The following is a 19,388-nucleotide window of genomic DNA, read 5'->3' as shown; positions in this document are numbered from 1 at the left end:
GAATACCTGACGTAGTCGACGAACCAAGCTACTAGTAAGAGCTTAGCGGGAACGGAACCATTCCAGGGAGTGGATAACTGCCGAGTGGATCGTCGCCGCCTAAACCCGCTCGGGCTATAGTGCAACCTCGGCTGCCGAACCCCCGCATTAGCGACTTGACCCAACAGCAAAACATCCATCGGCTTTTTCTTTCTCTCCGCTCATACCGGAACCTGGTCAAGATGTCTGCCCCGGTGGATCATGACACAGACCAAATCGCAGACAACGGGGATACTCGCATGATAGAGAACGACACAGAATCGCACCATCCCCGCCCGCGGAAAAGACGGAAATACATCGCAAAGGCATGGTGGGTCACGTTCATCCTTCCCAGTATTGACTGTCGCTCAAGGTCTTACTGAAACCGCGAACTACAGTAACGAGTGCAAGCGTCGGAAAATCAAGTGTAATGGAGAGACGCCATGCCAAAGATGCGGAAGACAGCGGATTGGATGTGTGTACCAGGAAGGACAGCGACAAGAAATCACCGCGAATGAACAGTAAGCGCAGGTCTGTGGGGCGGAGAGAAATTAAACTGACGGAACACAGCGGATTCGATCAATTGTGCGAGCAGATGAAAGTCATGCAGGAGCAAATCACTGCTTTGACGGCCGCCGTTCATACACTTACTCAAGGTGCTGCTGCCCCGACGTCATTCGCGCGACCGGACCAGACTTGTTCATCTGTCTCCTCGCAGAGGCATTTTCGGCGTGTCTCATCGGCGAAGGGGTTGACTTTTCAAGGTCCCACAACCTCCGCGTTTAGTTTTGATATTGCGAAATCGAGTCTTCAGCGACGCGGGATCGTCGAGCGCAATGATGCTGGTGAGGACGGGGATTTGACTCAGGAGCCGTCGCCTATGCCGTCGCCGCCCTCACCGACCCAGGTATTACATACACGACGGGGTGATCCACTATGGACTATTGGAAAGGATGAAGCCCTTAGATTGTGCAGGGTGTATGAGGAGGAGATGGGGATTATGTACCCTGTGCTGGACCTGCAGCAGTTACTCAACCAGGTTGAGATTCTATATGGCCAGGTGGGAACAGAGGCCTGGTCGGAGGCGTCTGTACCACATAATGGAGATACGAAGCTGGATGGTTATGACGTACATATTCTCAGGTTGGTTCTTGCGTGCGCAATAACGGCCGAGGCAAGCGGAAACAGCGATTTGGCTATGCGGCTGTTTGAAGATGTACAGGAGGTGGCAGATAACTGTGTCTGGGGGCCTCCGGACATCAGAGGTATTATATTCCTGACGCTGGTGGTAAGTTCTGCCGTGCTTTTGCTCTTCGCATGATCTAACGTAGTCACCCAGTCGATTTTCTACTTTCAAATGGACGAAGAAGCACTTGCCTGGAGGACGATCGGTATCGTGGAACGTATGTGTCTGGAGAAAGGTCTTCACCGACGGGAAACATTGGAACAGCCGGCTATTCTGGCCGAAGGAAAGGAGCGTATTCTACGATTGTTCTGGTCCATATATGTTCTGGACATGCGCTGGAGCTTCGGGACGGGCATGCCCTTTGCCTTGGAAGACACGGACATTGACCCGTGGCTTCCAGAGCCCGAGGAAAAGACCCCCTACTTGCGGGTGATGATTCGGTATAGCCGCATTGCGGCAAAGGTCTGGAAGTTCATATCAGCTTTCAACAACACCAACGAGATCAAGAAGGACGAGATGAACTATCTAGACTGGCAGGTCGTACGATGGACTGCTGCAATTCCTGAGTCCCTGCGTCTTGACCAGCCATTGGATCAGGTGCAACAAGAGCCACGGAGTATCCGTCGACTGCGGTCTTTACTTTACCTGCGAGCCAACCAGCTGAGGATGCTCATCTATCGACCGGTACTGTATTCAGCGGCTCATATGATGCGTTATCCAGCAGAATCGCAAATAATCGTTGACCTTGCCAAAGAAACAATCCAGTTTATCACAAAGCTCAACCAGACGTCAGATATTTACCGTCTCCAACAGGTCACATTCAACTGGTTTCTCGTGTCAGCCCTTGCCGTTCTGTTCCTCGCCGTATCGCACACACCTGCCCAATTCAGTGCTCACTCTAGAGAGGAGTTCTACATGGCTCTGGAACTAGTGAAAGGCTTCTCGCCGCGATCATATGTATCCCGGCGACTGTGGAGGTCAATCAAGGGCCTTCGAAAACTGGGGCCTCAACTTGGGCTGCAGACCCACCAACAGCCCGATGAGACGGCTCGTACCGCACTTGAGCCAGCCGCTGGTACTGTAGCGGTGGACTCAATGGAGCAAATGCCGGCGCCTAGCACGCAGAGTCATACAACACCCGACGGAGCTCAGATGACACGGGAGCTGATGGAATGGTTCGAAGCAGTGGGTAATATTGAAGACCAGATCATGTCAGTGGGAACGGGGGTGCAGACCTACGAGGAACCGTGGCAGTATGGAGCTCGCATGGGGAATGGCTACACGTTTGACTTTGGAGGTGAGCTGTCAAGTTTAATGAAGGACTGCTTCTGACGGCACTGTGGAAAATGCCATGAGTTTATTTACCTCTATATAATACTACCTGGTGCTAAAATAGTCAATGTAAAATAATTCAGTAGGTCTGGTTCCACATAATTAATTAATGAACAAGTGTATCCAGATGTACAGTTGACTTTTGTTGTGGTTTGATATGTAACAAGCTCATTATTTGCTACAAAGGCTTTGAGGTGTCGAAGTTATAAATATGCCAGAAGGTCATTCAACTGTATAGCGACAAGAACAGGTAGCGAAGTACTGGACTTACCGGATGAGTTTGTCTGTATAGCTGGTTTCGCATCACTAGAGACCAGCCGACTATGGGAACCCGTCTAGCGGAAACAGGAGCTTAGTTGTCTTATCTTCGACACAGAGCTCTCACGGAGTGGGAATATCGGTAGCATAGAACGAACGGTGAGCACTAAAATCCATAGAAACACTGCTCTCCTAGTGATCGTGGGTTAATCATCGTGCCTGTTCGAAAGTATGTAACAAGTCCTGACTATTGCGATAATGAAGCGTACTCTGTGCGGCCTTCTCATGGCGTGTGTCACGAGACGGATGATGAAATTCATTGTTGGTTGAGAAGGAGGTTTCGGATACGGTTTACTTTGTGAAGTGTGAAATTGTGTGATTTAATGGAATTGATTCGGTAGGAGATGGGCTTATATTATGGACTCGACTTATATAGATGAGCTTTTGCGGAGATGTACATGCTTTTACAGACGGGTGTCTGGTGACTTGCTGGTTGGTGAATGTAGAGGTGGTTTGTAGGTGTTTGGTGCTGTATATATTTGTTATAGATTATACATTAATGTAGTGGAATTGGATTTAGAGTAGTGCTGCAGTTGTCCATGTATCTTGAGGTACTTGTTAAATGTGTGTTGATCTATTTGGCTTGTTTTACTGGTTCTTTCATAGTAGGCGTGTAAGCCTAGTGGGTGATACCGTCGATTGACACAAGTTATGTCATGTAGGAGGATAAGAGATATGCCGAGCGACTGAAATACAATCTACAGCTGAATCCAGATAATAGCAAATATGCATTGAGGTACTAACAAATGACATGACCCAGGTATCTATAATTCCAACATGTCACCTTCGCCTGCAACATCCCCGCGAAATATCCAGCTCGAATCCAAATTGATTAGGCGGTAAACGTGGGACTGCATACCGCTCACCCCTTGTATCTACTAGTAGTCATCGCTCAGACCGACAATAGGTGTACGAGGATTGCTCATATCCCGTTCATCAGGCTCAATGGGTTCATATCCAAGGTTTTCGTACACATCTACGAATGCAATCAGCTCAATTCATGGTAAGCAATACTTTGATTTATCTGATATAGGTGTTCTTACCTCTGCAGGAGACTATTTCAAATTCATACTTCACCTCGGAAACCTCCCCCAAAAGTTCCATGCTAGAGAGCCACTCTCTCTCGCAGTGAATGTATTGGTAAGCTCCACGGATAAGGGCTCTTAGAAAATGCTTCTGAGAGGAATACGAGCATTGTTCGTCCAAATAAATCTCCCATTCAGGATACTTCAGCCATTTAACGCGGAGGCTAGCGTCATTGGCATGGGATTCCGGGAACAACCAATGAGCCTTCCTAATGGCACTCCGAACTGGGTCGACCATATTGACCACCACAATCACAGCATCCCGTGCAATTCGTGGCCCAGCTTCGGACATGATGCAGTTGGAATGGGAGGGGAAAAGGTCCCTGTAACTCCTTCTAGAAAGGCTGATGGCTAGGGATCGACTAGAAGTAGTCGAATATAACAGGTTGATAAAGACGATAGAATGTACTGGAAGGGTTAAGACGGACGGATTGAAATCCAGTATGCGTTGACTAGACCTTGATCTCTGCATAAGGAGAGAAGGATCTCCCATGGAGGAGACGAGAATACCTTATATGTGTCTCGAACAAGCCTATATAATGCATATACTCCATGCCCAACTGGAGAATCCCGTCACTGCTTTGGCACCAGGCCGGTATTATAGCACATTGCGTCTGAAGGTGCCTGCATTAATCAATAATTCATCTATCCGTTCTGTGAACATCCTGTGATATCTGGATTTGTCCACTGCTGCTAGATTTACTCCAAGAGTTCCACGTGCACACGTTGGTCTGAATACCGAAGTCCTGTTATACAGAGAGCTCAAGGGAGAAGAGAATAAAACATCATCGAATTAGTTATAAAGGGGCTTTCCCAATATTTCCAAATCTTTGACGGTAAAGTCCGTAACTAACATATGGGCTGGCTCATGCGCGAATACCAGCCCTTCGATCCGGCTTCCTGCCGACTCCACGGCCATTTGCGGTGTGACGCCACACGCCTGGTGAACAATCAACAAAGTCATTTCATAGCTAAAGGAGAATGGAAGGGGAAGAAAGGGGAAACGCACCCAAAAGACTGGAACTTCCCCCTCCTCAAAAGCCTGTCTCTCTCCAAAATCCGGCTTCTCGATATCGCTAATCCCCAACCGCTCAAGGGCATCCCATCCCCAGTCGACCGGCTCCCCATGTGTGGCCAGGAAGGGTCTGGTGATCTCCCGAACCCTCTCTACATCTTCCACCCGATAGGGTCTCATCGAGACAATGCAAGTCCCGTCCTTGAAGATTCCCGATGTTAACAATGGAATCCGTGTTTTATACATGGCAACAATGGTTCCCGTGGCTTGGTGTCTCGGTTTCAGGCCCACGTCAGCCAGGGCATCTTCAAAGGAAAAAGAGCATCCGATTAGAAAACCGACATAGTCGTCTGTCCAGAGGTTGAGGAGATCGGTACGACTCTCAATATACTTGCCATCTTTATAAACACGGTATTTGGGACAGTCCGTTCGGAGGTCGAAGTCGTCGTATTTGATGCAGGATGACGGGTAAACAGTGTTGGGGTTGCCCTTAGGGGTGAGCCCCAGTAAGGGGCAGGAGACCGGGTTGCGGAGACATAGGTTGTGGAAATCCTCGGCGTGCTTCGAGGGAAGAATGAGAAGATTGGCTTGGAGATATCCTGGGGCTAAGCCCGAGGTGTTGGTTATGTGGTTTTGGCGTCCGAGGAGGCGGATTTGGTGGGCTGTCTGACAATGCGTGGGGTCCATCTCTACAAGAATAATCGCATTATGGTCGTCTGTTGTGTTGAGTACTTGTGTTCTACATTTGAATTATATGACCTTCCCCGCGGAATGACGATGACTTATTTTCCGCCATGACGGGGTGTCGACGACCATCAAACGACCCCAGCGTTTATACACGGAGTTCAACCCACTCGTTTTCCCCATATCCACCCTCGGGGCCCACTCACCGATATCTGGGGTTTTATCAGTCGGACCACCCAATGAGCTAATGATATTAGTAGGGATCACCAACTGATAAACTCCTCTCCACCACTTATCTTGACCCTTCGGCCCGAACAGGCCTCTTCAACGAGCGGAGACGCGGACGTTGGCCGAATTTCTGTTACTCAAGTGCTACCTTATTCAGATAACGGGAGTGTCACCCAGCCAAAGGCTATGCACTAGGAGGGGAAAGATATGCATGCGCTATCTTGATAGGTAATCGTGACGGAGGGATCAGCAAGATCCACGAGACTCTTTTAACCCCATATTTTCCCTTCCCCTGTCACCTGGGTTTGGGAGATTTTGGGGTGGAAGTGCAGTTGCATCTGTCGCAGAAATTCGAGAACGAAAGAGCACTTTGTCACTTAGACGACCAGCCTATTTGGACGCCTCCCATGTCGACAGACGAAAAGGATATCCCGGTCGAGAACAAAAATGATCGCAAAACCTCCATAGAGGAGCCGGGGGTCGGCGATGTGGACGATGTCGTGCTCGATCCGAAAAAGGAGAAGAAACTCCTGATGAAACTGGACTTAGCCTTTATTCCCATTATTATGGTGACATATTTGTCATGTTTCTTGGATCGCACAAATATCGGTATGCCGAATATTTTACGGCCAGTCTAAGATGGCGGAGCTGACCTCAACAGGTAATGTCAAAGTCGCGGGGATGCCCGAGGATATCGGGGCCTCCGAGACGCAGTTTTCGATCGCCGTGTCCATCTTCTACGTGACTTATGTCCTGCTAGAATCACCATGGGCGGTGTTGATGAAAAAGCTTACGCCCCGCAATATCCTAACTGGACTGTGCATCGTCTGGTCTCTAGCGACAATCTTTACGGGGTTCGTGCAGAACGTCGCTGCACTCTACGCCACAAGATTGATTCTGGGTGCTTGCGAAGCGGGACTTTTCCCATGTCTGAATCTGTACCTGGCGATGGTCTACCGGCGGGAAGAGCAGGCCAAACGCGTCTCCTACCTTTTCAGCTCCGCAGCTATCTCTGGCGCTGTGGGAGGTTTACTGGCATACGCACTGCTGCATATGGACGGGCTAGGAGGAAAGGCCGGATGGAGGTATTTGGGTCCCCCCCTCCTTATTACCTTGCATCGTTAACCAAGAATCAACCAGATGGGTCTACATCATCGAAGGCCTCTTCAGCATGGTCTGCGCCGTCCTCATCTGGTTCGGCCTCCCCAACGATCCCGCAGAATCATACTTCCTGACTGCAGAAGAGAAATGGATGATGCGCGTGCGGAACGAACAACGCCGCAAATACATGGGCAGCGACAAGTTCAACTGGGAGGAAATGTGGACCGCACTGCGCGATCCTAAACTGGCGTTCAGCGCCGCCACGCAGTTCTGTCAGGACATCCTGCTCTACGGATTTAGCACCTTCTTGCCGACAATTTTGCAGGATATCGGATACAACTCACTGATGAGCAATGTGTTGACCGTGCCGGTCTATATATGGGCTGCACTTGTGTTTATTGCAGTAGCATATTGTGCGGATCGATTTTCGCGCTTTGCCTCCGTAAGTCCTGTCCCTCGTCCTTCCCTTTTCCGATAATCAAGATCGGGACTAGCATAGCGAACAATGTGCTAACGTGCGAGGATAGTACATCCTAATCGCCAACATCTTCGGAATAATAGGCTACATCCTCCTCCTCGCCGTGTCCAACAACCCCGTGAAATATTTCGCCACCTACCTCTGCGCGATCGCCTGTTACACATGCGTCGGACTAAACGTCGCCTGGCTGAACGTCAATTTCGCACCGCAATACCGTCGAGCCCTGGCGGTCGGCGTCCAACAGACCATCGGAAACTGCGCGGGCATTGTCGCAGGGCAGATCTATCGCAAGTCACCCTATGTACTGGGTAACTCCTTCTCCTTGGGATCTATATGCGTAGCGCAGATCCTGGTGTTCGTGCATGCGATGTACCTGAGGAGGGAGAACGCCGAGAAGGAGAGGATTATCGACGGCAAAGAGGATACGCGGAGGGTCAGGACCGGTGACGCAGAAGTGGAGTTCAAGTATCATTACTAGTAGTCATCCTGTTCCAGTGGTTCAGGGGCATTTTGCAAATAGTTATGTCATTCATCAGACTTTTTCCTTTATTACTTGGATATTTTTCTTGGGAGTGAGGGTTGTACGTACGCTTCATTGGTGGATGGGTACATGACGTCATGACGTACGTACACATAAGACTTTTGTTAAGAAGGGAAGAAAAAAGGTACCGTGGGATATATTTATATGGATCTCCACTGGCTTCAGCCTTATACTCCAAATTGGATAGACTGATATACTTTGACCTACAATTAATATTGCTTCACGAAACTTTTATGAATCACTGCCCAACATTATTACCTCCTAACAAACGAACCGAAGAAAGTACAACCAAAAAGCAACATGGGCTCCTGCTTCTCCCTGCTCGGTGGCGGTAATCGCCGTCATCATATGAACCCCGGTATGGGAATGGGCGGAGGCGGATATCCACCGCCGCGAAAACACGAGTTCGGTCCTGGTGCTGGCATGGGGGGAGGGTTTAACTCGGGACCGGGAGGATTTAGTGGAAGACATCATCATCACGGAGGACATCATCATCATGGTGGTGGTGGACTCGGCATGGGAATGGGTGGCCATCACCATCATGGCCATCATGGAGGTATGGGAGGGCCTGGGTTTGGAGGTGGGCATCATGGAGGACATCACGGCGGACATCATGGCGGAGGAGGCTTTGGTGGGCATCATGGCGGTGGACATCATGGAGGAGGCTGGTGATCTGCTGTAACCGCATGGGATAATGGTATGTGTCTATATGGTACGATTACTCTCGACCGTGCTGACGAGATCAGAATAGATATTTATGTGCTTGTATGGCTTTTACGACCAGTGTTAATGATTCTGTATTTGATCTGAAATTCCACTATGATTCCTCCACAATAAACTATGGATCCTAAGGTTATTTGCTATCGAGAACTAGATTTGGTCTGCAGCCGCAGACAGGGGCTCTCCCAAAGGAATCAATCCTCTCTAGAATCACGTCCAAAGAGTCCGTCCATCTTGTCCACTGCTTTTGCGACGATGGCAAAAGTCATGGCGGACACATCACCGTGGTCAAGAATCTCATCGAATTGGTTCCTCCAGAACCACAAACGCTCAAGATGCATGGCAGTGGGACTCCAGTTGTCGTCAGACAGTCTACTCTGCATACTCTGCCACCATGGGCCACCCTGTGAAATGTTGTTTGGTGTACCGTAGTGCCACAGTCTATAAGCGGCGTGCACAAGCCAGACACCCGCAACTGCAGCTTTCTTGTCAAGATGCTCAACGGCGCATATATTCCTAGTTACAACTTCCTCGCCGTTGATTTGTGTTACCGTTCCCTCGGTGACCTCCTCTATGGCCGACATAGCTTGCCGCGGAACACTTATGAGATAGATCTCGGTGAGTAGTGCAGCGAAGGCATGTGTGTTGAGGTACTGTTGAAATTCTGCTTCATTTCTCAAGAGACCTGGTGAAGTTAGCCATGCTGTCGGATCGTCCACGTGTACAGTACAATAGACAGTTGCAGGGTAGAACTAACTTTCGCGGAATGGTGGCAGGAAACGATCGATCCGATTCAGGCCGTCCCACAGGAAGATCATCCGACGAGGTTCGTGATATCCATCACTGTCATCTAGCATGAGGACCTCTGGGAGCTGCCTCAGAGGGAGCTTTCTTAGCCACAGGATAACCCTAGCTAGCTGCGAATGTCCATCTCCATTATGATCTACCTGTCCTGCAAGACGTAGAAAAGCTTCCCAGATGTGTGTAATAAATTCGTAAGATTCCACAGGTTGGCTTCTGGTCGCGTAGTCTGTGTAGAGGTTATCCAACTCAACCGCTGCGAGGCGGGGGACCCTAGCGTCGCTAGCTCCTATTACACGCTGGAGAGTGGCCCATATACGGATGATCAGGGCCTGTGTGGTCAGGTAGTCCAACATTGTAGATGTTGAAATCTTTGCAGGATTTGAGATATGAGAGTCTTGGATAATGAACGATGAGGTGTGATGGAGAAAGGAAGGTGGGTGTAGAGATCTGTAAGGTAAATGTGCTCAAATTGTTGTCTAACCGACAAAGGAGATCCTACCAGTGAATAACATCATGCTTCCATCTAATTCCGTCGTAAAACAGTGGGCAGAACATTACAACGTTGAGAAAATAGGCATGGCATTGTTATTTAGGCATGCTGTGATCTTAAAGATGATATTGATATGGCGGTAGGGTTACAGAAAGCACGTGAGTGAACACCATATACTTCATTATGTGATTCCTGGTACTATTTCCATCAGACATGTTAAACCTCCCGAAGCTCAGCGGTCCACATCCTTTTGTGACCATACCCCACTTCCAAACAACCAGGTGTAATGGACAGTTTTCAAATTTTAAAAATTGACTCATCTTTCAAGGTTGGCTCGGGTTTCCCTTCATAGTCTCCTGTAGAAGTCAGCCATCATTGTGTAACCAGGTAATATATGATCATATACAGTGGGAACTACCGCTCTTCCAAACAATTTCAAATTGAAGCTGGGGTTCTTCCGCCTCCAGCATCGCCTGTATGGCGCAAAACCACTGCATTCTACAGAACACGTACCCAGTGACTGTGTCTCCGTACCGTTTGAACGAGAACTTCAGCTCGTGGTTCAGGCTGTTAAAGTCACACTGCTTGAGAAGTATCTTTTTCCAGTATCGATAGTCAAGATCCCAGATAGGAAGAGTGTCTTTGCTGTTTCAATCCTGCCATATGCACCAAGCTCTCAGAAAGGCGCTCCGCTCGGGATCGACGCGATTGATGACTTCGATGGGAATATCCTCGTGTATTTTCATTTTGCGCTGTTTGAAGGTGTGAGGCCGTAGTAGGTCAAGTATGAGAAGCAAAAGATTGGAAGGCGTGGATAATCTGCTGAATGCTCTGTAGAGCTGAGGAGAAGATACAAAAGAAATCTATATCTTGTGGTGCATGAGAGCGTAACAGAGATGCGAGTAGGTGATGATATGATTGCAGACCTGATTGGCTTGCTCGATTGGGTAGCCTTGATAGACGCTGCTGGAGCCTGACAGAGTGAATCAAGTGAAACTACTAGTAGCCCGGAACTCTGCGTTTCTTTCCTTTATCTTCAGCCCCTGCTCTTCCTTCTCCCACACTGTCTCAAGCCACCATCTCCCAACCACCTGCATCAATCTAACAATCTATTCTCATCCATCTATCATCTTGATACTAGCAGGTGAGATACCCTCATCCGGTTTCATATTTGAATCGGGCGAACAAAGATTACATCACCTTATGTCAGTAGCAAAACAGACTAACCTGTATGTCTAGCTTGCAACAAACATGCCCCGTCAGATAGCCTGGGACACGTCCTTCAAGGTCCACAATCGGATGAATCCCAGCAAAAGCGGGATCTTTATGGCCTGGGACTTTGCTCGGGTCTGGGATGGTCTAACCATGTATGTCAGGGACCTGGACTATGTCAAGTGGGTCACCGCTTTGATTGAAACTTGCGATTTCGATCCAGAAATCCACTTCGCCAGATACACTGTGTACTGTGATGGCTTTGAGGTCACCGGAAATATCTTTTGCGAAGCTCACTGGCACTATGCCATCGGAATGAACCTCGAACGCGGCCTTGAGTTCGAAATTGTGCCCCAGAATGGTATGTACCTGGATCCAGCCCAGGAACTATGGAATAGGCCGCTAACATTTCTAGGCCAACTTGAGACTAACCATGATGGAACTCTGAATGATACGACCGGCCGTGAGGAGTTCTTGGCTTGGGTTGATGACCAGTACGTCTCCGATTGAAGATTACCAAACGCGTATCCTGGTGGAGCCCGTGTTGAGGGCCGTTGTGACTGTGCACTTGGAATCAATCGTCTTGACTTAGCTTGCGTTGTTGCTTTGATGTGTTGACCCTGCCTGCCTACCCTTGCGAGATAGCAATGCTGGTAGTCTCCTGGTGAGCTACTGCTTCTGTATTGTGGCAATGTCTTGTGGCTTTTTACGTCCATAGGTTCAGACCAAATCAGTGACTTGCTTTCACTACTCCGCCTTGGGCATGTCTCCACTAATAATACTCAATACTGATTATGGATGAAAGGCCTTTCTAGTTATTAGAATATCTAATCAGTTGGTCAGCGTATGTAATACGCGATGTAACTATTTAGAATGTCGCCGTCGTGCATTTCCGAAGAGAAGCAATTCATACAATTTCAAGCGATAGAACAACATTCGATTAAAGCATAGTTTCTCAACCTCACAAAGATAGAAACTCCACAACGCAGACCGGTATACAACATAAACTTAGAAACCCCGAAGCAAATCCCAACACCGTCTGTCTTAACACCAAGGAAGTGGACCACTGTCCAATGATCAATCAAGATCGCATTTCTCACGAGCATCAGAATAGACAGATCCACGCGAGGACCTTCGGCCTGCATTCGAGAAGAGATCTACCTTCTCATGCAGCCATTCTAACAAAAGTAAGCTCATATCTTCAACCTGTTTCATGTAATAACAGAGGAATCTCACCAAATTTATGAACAATTTCGAATTCTAGATCAGCCCCGTTCTTCGCCAGGGTATCAATAGCAGCAACAAACTGCTTCTCACAGGAAACATAGATAAGCTCCTGTGAGCCTTTGTTCAACGAGAGTTTACATCTGATACGATGGCGCCTAGGGGAGAAGCCGCATTGGCTCTTGAGGGCGCGTTTCCACCTGGAGTAGCTGAGCTTCCCATAGTAACCGTGTTGCCCCCAATCATCAATAAATGAGTAGAGCTTGAAGACGGCACCTCGGTCAGGATACACACGGTTGCGCACGATGACACGCGTGCCATCCGACAGGGTCTGCTTGCTGAACTTCACCATGGCTAGGAGTTGCTGGTGATGTCTGTATTAAGAGTTAGCTTTGTTATACTATACTTGATGTAAGTGGTCATAACATAGGATATACCTGTCTCGTAAAAGTTGTTTGTGATTTTTGTGTCTGTGTCTCTTGGAGCAAAGTGTGGATTTTCTAGGGGGACAACAATATGGGCTGAAGAAGAGGGGTAGTAGTCATAAACTAGACCCTTCCAGCATCGGGGTGTCATTATGATAGCAGAATCACCCAAGGTATTACGTAGATGAGGTTCGCTATATCATCTGTGCATCACTGACAGGTGCCTCAGGACCTACACTATTACCCCGTGACTCTACTTGTTCATTAGTCATGGTCACAGCTACATCACACGACTCAAGATGAAAGCTTTCCTTGCAATGTATTATAATAACACAGACGGTTAAGCAAAATATATCGAGAGTCACGATGAAATATACCATTCTAATCAACTCAGCAGTGATCGCCCTCCTACTTCGACCAAACAACGGTGAGTGATTCAATCTAATTTAACATATTATTCCCAATCAACCCTGCGTTGACCTTCAATTCCTGTGGCTGACTTAGAGGATCTCTCAATCTCAAGAAATATCTGGTCTTAACAAAACTGCGGCCTTCCTTCATCTTCCGTTTAGTCGCTTTACGCGTTAGATGACCGATAGGGAGACGGTTTGCTTCGGCTTCCTTACTTTCAGATGGTACGTACATCATCCTGAGTATCTGGGATATCAGGAAGTACAGGAGATACTGCATTGCATACAATTACTACCACTCAAACTAATGACCGATTACCATCATACCAGTGCACGATCCAACCTCTAAATCCATATTACTCATCATCCGACAACCCAACAATGGACAGACGGCTTCGCATCGGTTGTGTGAAGCGGGAGTTCCCCTACCTTCTGTCCCTTGTTACATCTTAATCAATTTAATGTGCCTTGGCCACCACCACGCCAGGTATATGCTGGTAGTGTCCACGGCATTCATCATCCCAGGTATTGAGAAAAATGAGATCCGCCACGGCCAAGTTTTGTTCCTCGGTACCTCCATGTTTTTCGCGACAAGGCCCAGCCTCCCTGAGAGTCTGGCTCCGACATCGCTGCAGATGGATATTTTACACGCGATATTGATGGACTTCTTGCCAATACCGAAGATGCGAGATAATCGGATTGCCAAGGAGACTTGCTATGATCATGCGGAACTTTTGAGAGACTTGCTTGGCGAAAAAATCGTTGACCACATATTTGGTTCCTTATGGTCTAGCAAATCTCCTATTGCCAGTAAACTGGCCACGAGAGAGGGGACGATGACAATATAACTGCCTCGAGACAGGAGCTTATCCTGTGGGGAGAGCCGTACAGAGTAGAGAGTTGGGATGCGACGTTGGGGTTCGTCCGGAAATGGGCGTGGGCTATGGAGGGGTGCAGGGAGTTAATTGCATCGAGCAATCGATGGAGGGTGATTCGAGGAGAAGACCCTATTCGAGTCTATATGCGGCTAAGCGGTGTGCTCGCGCTTAATTTTGGACGATATACTCATAATCCATGAATTATACACACAACCTACAAGCGCCGGTATAGCATCTAGCTTACAATCCACTTTGGTTGAGGACAGGAGCCCATATCTTCTACCAGGGCATCGACTCTCTCCGTGATCCAGCCGGAGGCGACCTCGTCCTTCCGCGCGCCCCACACAGGGACATGGGACGTCCAACACTTCCCATCCGTATAACTATACTGTACACATTTATCATCGCGATAGCAGAGCACCCGGCACTCCACCAAGCTAAGACTCGTCTCTCCCGGCGTTTCGCCGATTCGATTATCCCAACCGGCAACCGTGCCTCCTAACTTCGGCCGGACCATATGTCGAAACACATCCCGATACAAGACCGGCTTGCGATTCCCCTCGCGAAACCATCTCCGCTCAAACTCCCAGAGGTCACGAATCTGCTCTGGCCCCAAATGATGATAAGCCACCGGTGCATAGCACCATGGCTTCTTGCGATACCCCTCGGAGAAAAAGTCCAGTTCGCTCGGCTGGCCTGAGACCAACACCGGCCAGGCCCACAGCATGCCCACGCCAGCATCTGCCATCAACTTGCCCAACACACAATCGCCGGCCCAATGATCCCTTGTCACGCGATCCCACGCATCCAAATCATACCTCCGCAGCGAAACCGCTGCGCGCATCGCCGGGTTGGAAAGCACAAACCCGGACCCGCCATGCGCAAAAACCACATCGGCGATCTGCATCTGATTCCCTAGATAATACGGCCTCTGGTGCTCCAACTGCGCCAACCAGGCCAGCAGATTCGGCCAGAAGAAATACGTGTCTGCCTCCATGAAGACGTACCATTTTGCGTTGTCACGCGCCTTCAACGTCTCCTCGATCATCGGCAGGAACTTCCACTTGTCCAGCTTCCAGCCCGGGTTGTTCGGTTTGCCGAACGCGGTGTTGGTGTCCGGGTTCATGTCGGAGGTGGTAAGCGCTGTGCGCCCGGCGGCGCGCACACGGTTGTAGATGCTGAAGTCCGGGTTGGATTGTTTGATGTCCTCTGTTACGCTGTCGAGGACGTCGTGGAGTTGCACATTGTTGATCGTTTCGTTGTAGTCGGAGAAGATGATGTAGTGTGGGATGCAGCGGAGGGTGGTTTGGAGGTGGACGGGGACTTTGTCGCGGGCTTCGGTGACGCCTGTTTTGAGGACGACGAAGACATCCTCCATGCCAGGGAGGCTGGGACAGTTTGTGTCGGCATTTTGTTTTATATGCGGGAATGCGATTGGAGACGATATGTTTCGGTGGGTGAGATATATGAAGAGAATGACCAGCAGACCTAGGATCGGGCTGATCCAGGCAATCCGTCCGCGCGGCGGATGGTGAGCAGGACGAAAGGCCGTCATGGAGCTGAGGGATTGGCGCCGAGGTGGCAGCGGCGGGTGAAGGAGGCCATGTTGCGACTTAAGAAGCCCACGGGCAACGCCCCTCGTGCTTTGTGTGTCGTCGTGGGGACCAGGCACCCCTGACCGGTCGCGCGGCTGACGTGGACTACGATGGAGTGATTGATGTTCCTTCTGGCGGTGGTTATGTGGCTTGTCGGGTTATTGGACGCCTTTGTTCGCCCACAGTGGGCCTGTGGGGTACGGTAGGCCAATAATTAATTCTCCTATTTTTTCCTTCCCAATTCTTGGCGGGTTCCAAGGCAGCCTGGACCCAGCGTCTAAGCGCGAGATGTCAAGTTAACCTTGCAACATAGGGTCCAGTTTCTTTCCCGCATATTGCGGTCGCTAGTCAAAGCACGTTCATGATTGCGAGCAGTCAATTTGGAATTTACGTGACCACGGTTTGTATGATAACCAGTCAATGTGCTAATATATTTTCTTAGAGTCCTGAGAGTGCAAAACACCCTAATACTTTGGGTCTACCAGAAAAAAAAAAAAAGTAGAAAGGCCCCTTTCTTGCCTGTTGGGTCGCTTTTACGCTAACATTTGTGGTCTTTGATTGAAACTTATCCTCCAGCAATCCGACTCGATCATAACAGCTTTTATTCATGTATGGCTTGAATCCATTACACTAAAAATCAACATGGTTACCTGCCTTGAGGCAAAAGAATACTACACTGGAGGATTCAAATTCCACAGAGGTCTTACACGTATTAAGAATGCCCTACGCTGAACAATCTTCATATCCGTGGAAATCATCGTCAACACCCATTTACTTCGCTCAATACGCAGTCTAAGAGTCAGAAGGTCTCAATATCTACATCTGGGTATAAACTGCACTCTGATATGTGTTTGTTGCTTCCGGAGGACTGTCTAAGCATAATTAAAGATTCCGAGTCCAGATCTTCAAGTTCTAAAGCAAGAACCGGAAGCCCCTGTTGGCAGCCACCTCAGGCCCTTCACTACTACCAGCATACGTGAACAAATCGGCACCCTCCTCTTGATCAAGCTTCTTGTTCAATCTCCCGAGATAAACGCGAAGGACAGTAGAAAATATGATCGTCATAGCGCACATGGCAATGTTGACACTGAACGCAGTGATATATCGCGGCGAGGCCGAGTCTTGTCATTCAGTTGATTAGCAATCGTCCACATATAGTCATTTTCTTCTGACTAGGTGCGGAACCTACCAGGGTAAAGGTAGGGGGTATAGATCTGGGCCACGTTGCTGAGACAATTGATTAAGGCCAGAGCAGCTGCCCGTTTTGCGGCGGGGCGGGGAAGAACTAAACTCTTTAATATCGGTTATTGATAATATCCGAAAAGGGGGTTCTTACTGTTGGAAATATATCCGAGAGCAACGACGTAGCTGGCATAGATGCTACCAAGCATGACGCACATTGCGCTGTGGGCCTCTGTCAATAGCTGCTCATTTGTGACACAGATTTTGCGGACTTACACGTAACGAGCGGCAAAGTCGTTTCCAGCCATGTAGAGGATGAATGACACTATGGCGAAAATGGGTGGCAGGCAAAGGTGGAGGTATCGCTCTCCTGTGCGGTCTGCGTTCCAGGCATGGATCAACACAATAATTGTGCCTATGAGATATGGTGGTGTCGTCAGGAGCAAGGTGTCGATGTTATTCTTGCCGAGTCCGGACATCACACTTTGAATAAGTAAGTTTCGATGTTCATACAACGTGCTATGGAGCTATTTAGGAGAGAGTCCTATACCTTGGGAAGAAAGTGGTTACAGCTCCAGATGACGTACAGCCGTAGATGACGCCCAGCAGTAGCCACGTCTTAGGGTCTCTGATCGGACGGACATTGTTAGTTTAACGACTAAGATCCAGGGGAAACGATGCATCTTACAAGATAGCCAGCTTTGCACCGTGGAACATGCTTTGATGCTCACTATCCACCCAGTCGTCTTCGCCGATATCTTCTTCTAGTCTCCAGGCCGCAAGAACTTTCTCGTCATCACTTAACCAGGGCGTCGTTCTGGGGAGATCAGGAACGATGAAAAAAGCGAATAAAGCGACAAAGATCTGATATAATCAACATTACTCCGCTGACATAGTGGTTAAACTTACCGTCAGCGCCCCCTCGATAATAAAGAGCCATCTCCATGCTGCGATACCTCGGGCGCCGTTCAAGCCGCTTGTGATGCCTGCGGAAATTAAGCCCGAAAATGCGCCGGAGATCAATGACCCGGCGTATAGTAGTGCGGTCCGTTTAACTAATTCCTTCCTTGTATACCATGCTGACAGGAGATAGAGACAGCCAGGCTGGCGTATATTAGCAACTTGGAGGGGTCGGTAAGCGGGAGCCAGTGTTTTCTCACAAAATAAGCAGCTTCAACAAACCCAAGGAAGAATCGGACGGCCAGCAAGCCTCCGAAGCCTTGTGTGGCAGCAGTGGAACAGGAGATGACACCCCACACCACCATGCAACTTGGCAAGTAGATCGAAGGCTTGCCAAATTTGTTGAGAATCATATTCGACGGCACTACTGTGATTAGCCCTTGGCATTTTCAACAAGGTTCCAAAGCTAGATTTACCTTGCATCAAGAGGTATCCGACAAATAAGATACTAACACAGACCTTTGACTGGCGGTCAGATCTCGAAATGGGTTTGGTTTCCTGTTCAGTGGAAGGTATCTTACCTGGTATTCTTCCCCCTTGAGGTTTAAGTCATCTTGCAGGCCGGCCAACTTTGCCGCTGCAATGTTGTTACGATCCAAGTAGTTGAGGATGTACATAACCAACATCATGATTAGTAGTCGGGTGTCAATCTTCTTGATCAGCGCTTTTTCGCGTCGTTTTCTGTCTTCTGGAGACCAATCCATCAAGGCCGTCGGTACTGGCCTGAGATCTTGATCTTTGGGGTTTTTGACGGCACATTGCTCAATGTGATGGTTTCCGGGGTCTTTGGCACCGTCCATAACTTAGGATTCCAATATTCGATTCAACTCAAAACGTGTAACAGGAAGAGAGCCAAGAAACTTCCAAGAAAATGGCGGGGTAGAAATAGACGAAGAGCAGACCAAAGTGACCAGTATAACGTTCCTGGGAAGGACCAAGCTCTATCTTTCAAATATCTGGGGTAAGCAAGGTTCCCCGTGGGGTAGACGATTGGCGCAAAGACAACGCAGAGAGTACTAGTTTTCCAAGGCTTGAAAGGCTACACCTCCATAAACGTTGCGTATATTGCATATCCGAGTAAATGCCCCACAGAAGACGGATAAGTGGATCCAAGATCGACCGCGCTAGGAAAAGAAGTGTCAATCAAACGGTCTGACACAATTTGTCATACTACACGTCTGGTCAGTGGCATCAAATCACTCACTTGCCCATAGGGTATCTGTTTGACCGGATTCCTATATCCTCTTGCTTGATAGCTCTACCCACTATGACTACTAACCTATACCTATACCGATTGTCAACTAGATCTCAGCATCTCCGTGAATTAACCAACGCCCCATATTTTTACCTCGAATGTTCGTATTGTGTGTTTCATTTCCAGAGCTCTTAATGGCATGCTTGTCGGTTGTGACTTTATAATTTTACTCTTAATAGCCTCGGGCTCGCAAGATCAGGGGTCTGAATTTCTGTGAAGCCGAATAATTGGTGTACGGAAATGAGAG

At 48.7% G+C, this 19,388-nt stretch overlaps 11 protein-coding genes across 11 annotated transcripts; 4 read left to right on the top strand and 7 right to left on the bottom strand.

The window, feature by feature from the left end:
- Window positions 1-221: 221 nt before the first annotated feature.
- Window positions 222-2,536, top strand: BDV37DRAFT_281233 (putative C6 transcription factor; the record flags this gene model as incomplete). Its single annotated transcript, XM_032086779.1, has 4 exons — window positions 222-349; window positions 417-539; window positions 589-1,306; window positions 1,358-2,536. The coding sequence occupies 4 exons, from the start codon at window positions 222-224 to the stop codon at window positions 2,534-2,536; spliced, it is 2,148 nt and encodes a 715-aa protein (XP_031943306.1).
- Window positions 2,537-3,732: 1,196 nt separating this feature from the next.
- On the bottom strand, window positions 3,733-4,231 carry BDV37DRAFT_281232 (uncharacterized protein; the record flags this gene model as incomplete). The annotated part of the gene is made up of 2 exons (XM_032086778.1): window positions 3,733-3,830; window positions 3,898-4,231. The coding sequence occupies 2 exons, from the start codon at window positions 4,229-4,231 to the stop codon at window positions 3,733-3,735; spliced, it is 432 nt and encodes a 143-aa protein (XP_031943305.1).
- Window positions 4,232-4,732: 501 nt separating this feature from the next.
- On the bottom strand, window positions 4,733-5,641 carry BDV37DRAFT_270198 (DUF1445 domain protein; the record flags this gene model as incomplete). The annotated part of the gene is made up of 2 exons (XM_032084514.1): window positions 4,733-4,879; window positions 4,949-5,641. The coding sequence occupies 2 exons, from the start codon at window positions 5,639-5,641 to the stop codon at window positions 4,733-4,735; spliced, it is 840 nt and encodes a 279-aa protein (XP_031943304.1).
- Window positions 5,642-5,894: 253 nt separating this feature from the next.
- BDV37DRAFT_72208 (allantoate permease family MFS transporter) lies at window positions 5,895-8,128 on the top strand. Its single transcript, XM_032091114.1, has 4 exons — window positions 5,895-6,475; window positions 6,528-6,951; window positions 7,007-7,409; window positions 7,495-8,128. The coding sequence occupies exons 1-4, from the start codon at window positions 6,274-6,276 to the stop codon at window positions 7,921-7,923; spliced, it is 1,458 nt and encodes a 485-aa protein (XP_031943303.1). The 5' UTR covers window positions 5,895-6,273; the 3' UTR covers window positions 7,924-8,128.
- Window position 8,129: 1 nt separating this feature from the next.
- Window positions 8,130-8,772, bottom strand: BDV37DRAFT_72163 (uncharacterized protein). Its single transcript, XM_032091113.1, has one exon. It carries the CDS (start codon window positions 8,641-8,643, stop codon window positions 8,248-8,250), a length of 396 nt encoding a protein of 131 aa, XP_031943302.1. The 5' UTR covers window positions 8,644-8,772; the 3' UTR covers window positions 8,130-8,247.
- Window positions 8,773-8,900: 128 nt separating this feature from the next.
- On the bottom strand, window positions 8,901-9,863 carry BDV37DRAFT_281229 (uncharacterized protein; the record flags this gene model as incomplete). The annotated part of the gene is made up of 2 exons (XM_032086777.1): window positions 8,901-9,391; window positions 9,464-9,863. 2 exons carry the CDS (start codon window positions 9,861-9,863, stop codon window positions 8,901-8,903), a joined length of 891 nt encoding a protein of 296 aa, XP_031943301.1.
- A 1,388-nt stretch (window positions 9,864-11,251) lies between these two features.
- BDV37DRAFT_281228 (uncharacterized protein) lies at window positions 11,252-11,722 on the top strand (the record flags this gene model as incomplete). The annotated part of the gene is made up of 2 exons (XM_032086776.1): window positions 11,252-11,573; window positions 11,628-11,722. 2 exons carry the CDS (start codon window positions 11,252-11,254, stop codon window positions 11,720-11,722), a joined length of 417 nt encoding a protein of 138 aa, XP_031943300.1.
- A 368-nt stretch (window positions 11,723-12,090) lies between these two features.
- Window positions 12,091-12,989, bottom strand: BDV37DRAFT_243660 (uncharacterized protein). The gene is made up of 3 exons (XM_032081460.1): window positions 12,874-12,989; window positions 12,449-12,810; window positions 12,091-12,390 (listed from the first exon to the last, which is right to left on the bottom strand). Exons 2-3 carry the CDS (start codon window positions 12,786-12,788, stop codon window positions 12,290-12,292), a joined length of 441 nt encoding a protein of 146 aa, XP_031943299.1. The 5' UTR covers window positions 12,789-12,810; window positions 12,874-12,989; the 3' UTR covers window positions 12,091-12,289.
- A 652-nt stretch (window positions 12,990-13,641) lies between these two features.
- BDV37DRAFT_72122 (uncharacterized protein) lies at window positions 13,642-14,251 on the top strand. The gene has a single exon (XM_032091112.1). It carries the CDS (start codon window positions 13,733-13,735, stop codon window positions 14,117-14,119), a length of 387 nt encoding a protein of 128 aa, XP_031943298.1. The 5' UTR covers window positions 13,642-13,732; the 3' UTR covers window positions 14,120-14,251.
- On the bottom strand, window positions 14,252-16,152 carry BDV37DRAFT_72121 (glycosyltransferase family 31 protein). The gene has a single exon (XM_032091111.1). The coding sequence runs from the start codon at window positions 15,702-15,704 to the stop codon at window positions 14,385-14,387; it is 1,320 nt and encodes a 439-aa protein (XP_031943297.1). The 5' UTR covers window positions 15,705-16,152; the 3' UTR covers window positions 14,252-14,384.
- Window positions 16,153-16,656: 504 nt separating this feature from the next.
- On the bottom strand, window positions 16,657-18,686 carry BDV37DRAFT_270195 (MFS general substrate transporter; the record flags this gene model as incomplete). The annotated part of the gene is made up of 10 exons (XM_032084513.1): window positions 16,657-16,865; window positions 16,934-17,029; window positions 17,081-17,148; window positions 17,203-17,409; window positions 17,477-17,554; window positions 17,615-17,790; window positions 17,836-18,030; window positions 18,087-18,250; window positions 18,303-18,345; window positions 18,408-18,686. The coding sequence occupies 10 exons, from the start codon at window positions 18,684-18,686 to the stop codon at window positions 16,657-16,659; spliced, it is 1,515 nt and encodes a 504-aa protein (XP_031943296.1).
- Window positions 18,687-19,388: the final 702 nt, after the last annotated feature.

The sequence above is a fragment of the Aspergillus pseudonomiae genome, assembly GCF_009193645.1.
Source record: "Aspergillus pseudonomiae strain CBS 119388 unplaced genomic scaffold BDV37scaffold_19, whole genome shotgun sequence".
NCBI classification, from domain to species: Eukaryota; Fungi; Ascomycota; class Eurotiomycetes; order Eurotiales; family Aspergillaceae; genus Aspergillus; species Aspergillus pseudonomiae.
This window is presented reverse-complemented; position numbering and strand designations above follow the sequence as displayed.

Bases quoted from the DNA above. Each gene is read 5' to 3' on its own strand.
- BDV37DRAFT_72163 (XM_032091113.1), bottom strand. From the start codon at position 8,643: ATGATGTCCACCGCCATGATGCCCACCAAAGCCTCCTCCGCCATGATG.
- BDV37DRAFT_72208 (XM_032091114.1), top strand. From the start codon at position 6,274: ATGTCGACAGACGAAAAGGATATCCCGGTCGAGAACAAAAATGATCGC. The intron at 6,476-6,527 runs GTATGCCGAATA...TGACCTCAACAG, and splicing joins CTTGGATCGCACAAATATCG to GTAATGTCAAAGTCGCGGGG. The intron at 6,952-7,006 runs GTATTTGGGTCC...AGAATCAACCAG, and splicing joins GGAGGAAAGGCCGGATGGAG to ATGGGTCTACATCATCGAAG.
- BDV37DRAFT_243660 (XM_032081460.1), bottom strand. From the start codon at position 12,788: ATGGTGAAGTTCAGCAAGCAGACCCTGTCGGATGGCACGCGTGTCATC. The intron at 12,391-12,448 runs GTGAGATTCCTC...TACTTTTGTTAG, and splicing joins CGAAATTGTTCATAAATTTG to AATGGCTGCATGAGAAGGTA.
- BDV37DRAFT_72122 (XM_032091112.1), top strand. From the start codon at position 13,733: ATGTGCCTTGGCCACCACCACGCCAGGTATATGCTGGTAGTGTCCACG.
- BDV37DRAFT_72121 (XM_032091111.1), bottom strand. From the start codon at position 15,704: ATGACGGCCTTTCGTCCTGCTCACCATCCGCCGCGCGGACGGATTGCC.